Source organism: Centroberyx affinis, unplaced genomic scaffold (assembly GCF_046629955.1).
Source record: "Centroberyx affinis isolate AG114_WGS23_722 - 3 ecotype Tasmania unplaced genomic scaffold, CSIRO-AGI_Caff_v1 ptg003909l_1, whole genome shotgun sequence".
NCBI classification, from domain to species: domain Eukaryota; kingdom Metazoa; phylum Chordata; class Actinopteri; order Beryciformes; family Berycidae; genus Centroberyx; species Centroberyx affinis.
The window spans coordinates 30510-39265 of NW_027281743.1; the positions used below are offsets into that span (position 1 = coordinate 30510).

Here is an 8756-nt window from a genome sequence, read left to right on the forward strand (position 1 = left end):
AACTGTGGCTTAGCCTAAATTTCTTCTAAAACAAAACGGTGCATTCTTAATATCTAGAATTCAATATTTATCATGATAAAATAAGCAAAGCAAACATTTTTGGCACTAGAACTGTAATAGGAACCAAAATATGTGGAACCAAAAGCTCAAATATGTGGAACCAAAACTCCAAATCCCCCCCCCCCCCGGCACCACTGCTACATAAAACCAGAGGAAACACTGGCAAAAAACGTAGTGTATATGAATGTAATACAAACAACAACGATACCCCCTCTTCTTCATTCCCCCACAGCTTCACTTTAGTTTGGCTAGAGGACGACGAGTCAGACAAAATACCAAGTACACAGTTTGCTCATAATGACTGCGTGCTGACTAACGCTACGACCAGCACTCTCAGCCGAAGGACGACGTTTGCAAAGACACCACTTGACACATCACATCGGCTGAACGACACGAAAAAAACCACCAGCACAACACAGCACCACTGAGACAGAGGGCGCGATGAGATAGAGGGCAGGTCAGAGGTCAAAGGTCATATGACGGTCGGCACCACAACTTCAAACCAAGACCCGGCGAGTCGATGGACACGGACTGAATAAAGGCCCGCTGCCGACGGTATAGGCAAACAGCGGATACATTTACATCTTATACAACATAAATACTCGTATGTGGGCTCGTAGTTTGTATTATACACACTGCGATTACACAGTCTGACATACTTGTGCCATTTCCTTTACGGTGGCTGGAATGTTTTCAACAGAGGCTTTGGCATACGACTTCTAAAGCGTTTACATTTCTCTGTACTCTCTTGCAGCTTCCGTTGCTTAGCCACTGGATGCAGGGCGCACATGGGTTTACTCCCTATATAGTTGAGATTTATATATTACGTTAAATTCAGGAGCATGGTAAATGTGCACACTTAACTGTAAATATTTACATTTACATTAGTGGTTGGAGAGATCTTCATGTAACCCAGAGGTCATTAATTTGATCCCTGCAACACCCGAAATGTCCATCAGCAGCCATGTGTCCTGTCAAAGTATCCTAAACTCCTCCCTGCTCTCAAATTGTTTGTCGACTTAACTAAGAGTCAGCTACAACAGCTAAAACAGAAATTTACCAGAGCAACATACAAACAAGGAGGTCACTCTTTGTAGAAAGTAGCTTACAGATCTTGGAGCCGTAGAGAAGACAACCTTGTAAAGACGTCCGAGGCACACTGAAGTAGGGAAAAGGCTAAAAAGCCTTTATTATGATATGTCTAGGAAAAGATAAAAGCTACCAATGCTTTTCAGTTCACAGGGAGCTTTCGTCAGGGTCCCAAGATTAGTAAGCTACTCACTGCAAAGACCGACCTCCTTGTTTGTTGCTCTGCATGACTATTGCTTATTCCGAAGATTATGTGATTTTGCATGTGGAATATAAATGACCCCAGGAAGCGCTCCATCATTTTGTTTTTTTCCTTACAGAAATTTACCATTTTCCCACATTTATCATAACATATGTATTCCACATATTCTTAATGCAGATCAGAGGTTTGAGAACCATGATATGTATGCAGGTTTTCATTCCAACCAAACACTACAGTAGCTCATCTCACTGATTAGGTTCTCTTCTGTGGTTGAAGGTGTTAGTGAAATCAGCTTCTGTAGTGTTTGGATGGAATGGAAACCTGCACACACACACATGGCTCTGGACAGCTCATGGCTGGAGACCACTGCTACGTCATACGTTGTAGTATCACTAGTCACGTGAGGTACATGGGAAAGGGAAGGGAGGGATTGGACCAGATTGGAGTTTTAGTTCTACAAACATTTGGAGGCAGAAATGATCTCATTGGTTCAGTTAAACCTCAATGAGCCAAAGAACCCCAAGTGCTAGTTAGCTAACTGGCAAACTTGAGTAGCAAAGAATGAACTATAAATAAAAATATATATATGGCAGTGTTTGCTTTTTTCATTCATTCATGACCATGGCATTCATGATCTTGGAAGGTCAGCAGGCTAGCTAACTAGCTTACCTTGATAGCTGTTAGGCTAGTATGGAACGTTTGATCTTGATCAGCTAGGCTCACTAGCTAACCTTGATAACTTCTCAGTTAGCAGCAAGAGAGCTAGGGTTCATTATCCCTTGCCTTTTTCACTGGGCTTCAGTCTAATGTTACTTAGCCAGAGAAACTGTGGCTCTTTGGCTCCGCCCACTGAAGTTTAACTCAACCAATGAGATCATTTCTGCCTCCGGAGCAGCTCTGCCTCCAAGAAATGTTTGTAGAACTAAAACTCCAATGTGCAGGAATTTAGAGTTGGCCAGATCACATGAGGCTGCAGTTCTCCGTCTGCTTTTTGAGGTCTTCCAGCGTGGCCTGGGCTTTGTCCTTCAGCTGGTCGATGTCCACGTTCTGGATGTTGGTCAGCTGGCCCAGCACCGACTGCTTGTGCTCCTCCTCCTGGTTGTCCTCAGCGATCATCTTGGCCAGCTCTGTGGGCAGCTCCACATCGTCCCCCGCCTGCTGGATCTGGGTCTCGTCCAGCTCGTTCTGAGATGGACACACACATTGGTAAAAGGTCAGGAGAAAAGAGGGAGCACAAGTTAAGACCAAAAGGAGAAGATCATGAAATAAGAAAATGACTATTTCCCCGCAAGATTAATAGAAATGTTAACAAAGGATGTGTTGGCGTTCCAAAGGCAGTGACCCTGTTGTAGAATTTTTGTTTTATTTGTGTCTTTAGTTCTCTTTACAAAGGCAGACCAGGATCAGCTGTCGGTTTACCTTTGGTAGTCTGTATTTCTCTCGGAAGTGACTTCTGACTGTAGCTCTCTCAGCTTTCTTCTGGGCAAAATTAGCTTCTCGTTCTTGCCTGGGGGAAAGGAGGAAAAAACATTAATTTGGCAGAATATTCAAGATGCCTTTGGACATACGAATTTAGATACTCTCAGCTTCCAACCAAAGCCGGTTAGCAAGTGTCTCTTTTAATCAGCTGTCCACCTCTGCAGTTGTAAGAAGGTTTAAATTGGCAACACACTTACTCCTTCAAGTTCCACGTATTTAAGAAAGCATTGATATTCAACTACACACACATTCAAACCTGAAAATGAAGAAAGTCATTGTTCATCATTGCTATGTGCAGTTGCATCTGTACTTAAGGAGAATCCACATCATCAGAAAGGCTCCTGCTGGATTTGAGCCTCATGCAGCATCAGCAATATCAGCCTTGTTAAAGAGGATGGGGAGCCTAGCATTACCAGCTCCACTCTTAACTCTATCTCCAGAGTCTGGGGCCAGCAGAAGGTGGGTGAGCAGCAGTGATGCCCTGGGGAGGGAAGCCGGAAGAGACCCCAGATGCAACATGCTGCCGGTCCAGTGCTCCTGCGAGGGATTTCAATCCTCTGGGGATGTGGACTACTAGCAGTAGCCTTCTAACTGCAGACTGACTACCACTCACCCACTTCCACAGCTGCCAGCCCATCCCACACACAACCTGGACTCACCTCACTTGGCTCTGCAGTCTTATGGTCTGTCTGCCTAGCTGTGCTCATATTAATGTCTCACTTTGGTGGGATGTGTTCATGTTTTTAGCCTGCAAACCCTTGAAAGAGTTTATGAACCTTCATTATAAAACAGGTCATCTAAGCCAAGTAATCTAACTGGTCAAAGAAGCATTCCAACTGTGTTGATAATTCCCATAAAGCACAGCTACAGCTCGCCATATTTTATTGTTTGCTATGTCAACTCTGAAGATAACCACAGACTTGAACAATCTTTCTTGATTTCTCCTGTTTTATTTTTATGTATTATATGTATACTGTATTACTTAAAAATAAACTTTTCAGACAGTGCACATGCATTGCAACCATTGTATCGTACCCATAATCACAGTAAATATTGTCCTTTTGGGTATTATTGCTATAAGGACCAATATCAACTGCCCCATGTATCCGGGGGTGACATCACTCTCTTGCTACAATTTGATATCCTAGTTTAAAAATGACACTGGCAGTGCACACGAACCATGCCAGTGGGACCCTGATGATATTGTTTTTGTGTCCATGGTTGGAATTTTCAGTAAGAAATTTTGGCTGTTTATAATGATCAAAAACAAGAGTCATAAAAAGAGCCTGAATGTTGGTGATGACTACAGACTCCTAAGAGTCTCCATGGTTCCCATGGGGGGTCTGTGGTCTAATGCATATTGATCTGGAGTTCCTCAACATGAAAAGGTTCCTGTACTAAAAAGCAAAAATGTTCCACCAAAGTAAATGATCACTTTGATGGATACATCAAAAGAAGTTATACCATGCACATACACATGGAAGAACATCATTCATATTTTACTGGTGTCCATCTTTGTCAATACCCCTGTAAATATAAATTAGAAAGCAACCAGTTCTGACAAGCTGTGATTCTACATGCAAGGGATGAACTGAAGAACAAGATTATTAACATATCCACCTTGAGGAAACACAATATTAACTGACGTTCATCATTCAAACTCTCTAAAATATTGAGGATCCCGTGTGCAAAATCATTGTTAAAGAGTAGGAGTGACTTTTTGGGAGTTCACTCTTGTAAATAAATTCACAAATTCACTCTTGTAAACAGTCCAAACTATGTGATGCCTCCAGCAGAGGGCAGGCAATGGACTGCTGGCACTGTTCTCTCTGGTCAACATCACTGAAATGTTTATGGCTGTAGTGTAGTTTTACAATTGTCTGTAGTACACATTTTGCCTTGTTAAATTTCCTGCAATGCCTATGAGTCATATGAGTCAACAAGATGGCATTATGCTTAAACAGCTTGCAATGGCCTGTAGCCAAACATCGCCCTTATGATAAAACACCAAATGTGATTACAGTCAATGAATGCCATGAAGAGAGCAAGAAGATAAGTGGTTATACTAAAATAAACACCAAAGACAGATAAAATATTCTCTGAAGCAAAGCCACAGCCATAGAGGTGACATTGTACGACTGGAACGATCAAGTCAGCCGCATAATCTACAGGCTTAGGGACGCCCGAGGACCACGGGTTTGCAAAGAGTTTGTACCCCATGTGCCAGAGGAAGGTCATTCTATCTAGAGATACAGTATCCGTGGTGCTGTCTGTGTGAGCCAGAGTTCACTACGCATTAACATGAGTGTGCCATTGGTCGCTCACTTGCGACCAATGGCAGAGAGACGAGCCTTGTGTCTTCTCCTCTCAAGGGCATCAGATGACCAGGGTTGTCAGTGTGGCCCGGGTGTTGGGGGTGATAAAATGACTCCATGTGACATGCCAGTGTGAACAGCCCCAACCCCCCCCCAACCCTATTCTCCTTTAATCTGAGCAGTATGGTCTTCCCAGTGATCTATGCTCCTGGTTTAGTACCTCTGCCTAATAACTCACTTCCGCTGAAGGTCACTGTGTGACGACGCAGCGTTCAAGTCATAGCCGACTGTAAGTAGAAGAGAGCGTCTCACCATGCATCCTGTGGAGCTCATCGGTGGAGCATGGCATTAAGCAGGGTTAGGGGTTCAATTCCCAATGAGGCCACCCATGCTTAAAATGTCTACCGTGAGATGCTTTGGTTAAAAGCGTCCATGAAATGACATATATTAATGTTGATGTAAATAGGCTCTAAGGCCAGGGGGTCATAGGATCATTGGTGTAAAAACCTCCATCCTTGTGGGAAGCATAGACCATACAATGTGGCCGAAGATTCCTCCAGTCACAATAAATTCATACATTTTGACACATATCATCATAATCTAATATTTCCTGCCCAAATCTGAACGCATCTGAATCGTATCCCCCATATAACAATCGGGCTGAGGTCACATGGTCACTTATTCCGCGGCCAGGAGAATGAACATCTGATATGGAGTACGGGGCTGTGCTCCAAGGGGAGGCATCACACTAATCAATAGTGAGGTGCTGTCTGTTGTGTGAACTCTGCTGGCCAAATGACCCTGTTGTTGTAAATGCCACTTTTAATTGCCCTCCGCTGCGCTCCGGAGACGAACAGCGCGAAGGGACGTGGACAATACGGGTTGGACAGTTGGAGAAGTCACACATGCAGGTAAGGAATTGGGTTGACATTGAGTTGATGCATATGCAATCTTAACAAGGCTGCTGGAATTACACGTCTACTCCAAAATGAATATCAGTCTCAGTGATGTGGGGGAGGGATTAACAACCTATACCCAGTTTTCCCACCTTTTCAGACTGGCATAAATCTCTATGATATAAATAATTCATAGTAGACATCATAGTAAATAGTATGAGACTGATGTAAGTTATATGAGGATAAGGTCGTTTAAAAGGAGAAATAATCAGTTAATGCTAATTGATATTTGTTTCTATTGGTGGTTGTTTGCCTTATTATGATCATCGACTAGATTTCACCGTTTACCCACCTATTTATTTTCCACTACATCCCTGGTTAGACTCATTCACTGAGCTGCGCACACAGCAATAGAAACCTGTTTTCCTCAGGCATGAATCCCTCTACACATGTCCGCGGAAGTATTCTTCCAGGAATAATTCCAAATTAAAATCTGTCCTACATTATTTGCCAAACCTAAGAGACAGAGAGCTCCCTGGGCGAGTGGAGCAGCTGTGCGTGGCGCGCTCACTGTTGTGGCACTGATGCGTAAAACAGCGCGCCGCGCACTGGGAGCGCTCACATAGATATTTACACACCACAACATTGATTAAATACAACATTTACACTGCATTCCTGACACATATTCATATTCATTATGGAATGACAAACTTCATTCATTTCCTTACTTTTCCTCCTCCAACTGTTGCTGATATTGTTCAAATTCCTCTTGGGTCATCCCTTGCGCGGCGGCTTCTGATTTCTCTCCTTCGGATTTTTCCTCTGTCAGTCCGCCTGTCAGGTTCTTCAGCTGTCCTCCCACCATGTGTTTAACCATGAAAGCCATGGCTGAGCCCGGGAGAGTCCTCTATTTGACCGGCTGAGAAGTTGAAGGCTTGATGCGCTCTTGGATAGAGCGGTGGCGTTGGATAGATATCCGCCAAAGATGTTCAAACTCGATGTCTGGAAGTGTCACACAAGCGCATATAACTTTGAAAGGCTCGATGGGAGAGATAAAACCAATACAAAAAAACAGAGTATTATTCCAGTGACGCGTCGGAGAATGGGAGTTTCAGCACCACTGGCGTTGGACAGCTCCGCGCCGTAGAGGATGGAGAGGAGCGGCACGGTTACGAGTCAACAAGTTTGGCGCTGAACTCTACCAATCCTGTGTTCCCGTCCACAGCCACCACTCCCTCCGCCCAATCCCAGGCACCGCCGGACTGAGTGTGCGCTTGCACGGCGCGCGTCCGCACCGTGGGCTACACGGGATCCCGTGATTCGCCGTCTGATTATAACTCACTATTGAGTCAGACAGGACTCCGGCGGGGACAAAGCACACGTGACTAGACTCTGTGGCTCTTGGCTGTTTTGGTGCCCCCGTCTCTCTTAGGGTCATTTGTGGCTTTAGCCCATACCACACAGTTTGTCAACACAGAGACGGCTTCCCGAGCGCAAATTAGCCAAGTGGATTTCTCTAAACCCATATCTGAAATTCGGCTTATTTGGGTAACCACTTAGGGATGATAGGCAATTCGGTTTTTTTTTTTGCTCACAGTCGTTATCGTCTCCCATTAGGGTTTGTTTTGTATGAACGCGCTCATTTCCAGTGTGGAGGAGACCGAGAAGATGGAGGGTCTCTGCGGTGCGCGTGTAAACATGCATCTTTCAAATGGAGCAGACAGTTGTCTCCCGTGGGCGATCTGGTGTTTAATTGCAATGATTATATCCCTATAAATATTCCTTTAATATTCCTGTAGGGACTTAAAGTGCGTCTGTGGTACTAAAGTTGTACCAAAAAGTTGAGTGACCCTGTCCTACTTTAGGGGATTTTTATCTCCTATGGTATCACCATAATATTTCTATAATATTCCTAGTGTGTCATAGTGTGTATGTAGTATTCAATAGTGGCTTTATAATGACATTATCTTATTTTTTCCTTTTTATTTCATTACTATTTGGCATTTATTTTCGTATGGGTACACAGAAATTATATGTTTGAGTTCACCTTCTGTCACTGAACCTCTAAACTCTCACAGTGACTGAGCTAGATGATTTATAAAAAGGGCGGGGTGCCTCTGGATGACACAGTAACATCATGTTCAGTCGGAAAGCCTCACTTCTAAAAATACAGGCCTATATATATAAGTGAGGAATATTTCAAATCTCTCTCTCTCTTTCTCTGTATGAGATTCTCGAAATTCACAAAGTGTGAAAAGGAACTTTGATCACCACCAAGTCAACAACTTCAGCATCCTGATCCTCGCAGCAGTCTGACACCAAGCCTGGCCTACTTTTCCAGTCCCTGTGGATCAGGAGAGACAGAGCATGTCTCAATGTCTTTTTGTCACAGGCTTAGTGAAGCCCTATAGCATACCTGGGTCTCTTTAAATCTCCCTCAAACTTCAAAGCTGCCACTATTGAATAGATTGAAATGTAACTTTGGTGAATACGATGATGATCAAATGTGTAATCTCTGTGAAATTGAATAAAAAAGAAAGAATTTGCCTAACCAGCATGTTTCAACATCAAATTATACCCTTTTGCTTTTATTATTCACACCCATGGGATCTGTTCCCAGCCTGGGTCTCACTCACTACTATGGATTATCACCAAACTCCTGACTACAGGTGTTCTTGCAGTGATGCAGAGGGAGGTTTTAATCCAAGGTGATGT

At 43.6% G+C, this 8756-nt stretch overlaps 1 protein-coding gene across 1 annotated transcript; it reads right to left on the reverse strand.

Annotated features, from left to right (window-relative positions):
- Positions 1 to 2311: 2311 nt before the first annotated feature.
- On the reverse strand, positions 2312 to 6927 carry cplx3b (complexin 3b). Its single transcript, XM_071541605.1, has 3 exons — positions 6770 to 6927; positions 2771 to 2858; positions 2312 to 2536 (listed from the first exon to the last, which is right to left on the reverse strand). Exons 1-3 carry the CDS (start codon positions 6925 to 6927, stop codon positions 2312 to 2314), a joined length of 471 nt encoding a protein of 156 aa, XP_071397706.1.
- Positions 6928 to 8756: the final 1829 nt, after the last annotated feature.

Bases quoted from the DNA above. Each gene is read 5' to 3' on its own strand.
- cplx3b (XM_071541605.1), bottom strand. From the start codon at position 6,927: ATGGCTTTCATGGTTAAACACATGGTGGGAGGACAGCTGAAGAACCTG. The intron at 2,859-6,769 runs GTAAGGAAATGA...CCTTTCCCCCAG, and splicing joins CAACAGTTGGAGGAGGAAAA to GCAAGAACGAGAAGCTAATT. The intron at 2,537-2,770 runs GTAAACCGACAG...TGTCCATCTCAG, and splicing joins AGAAATACAGACTACCAAAG to AACGAGCTGGACGAGACCCA.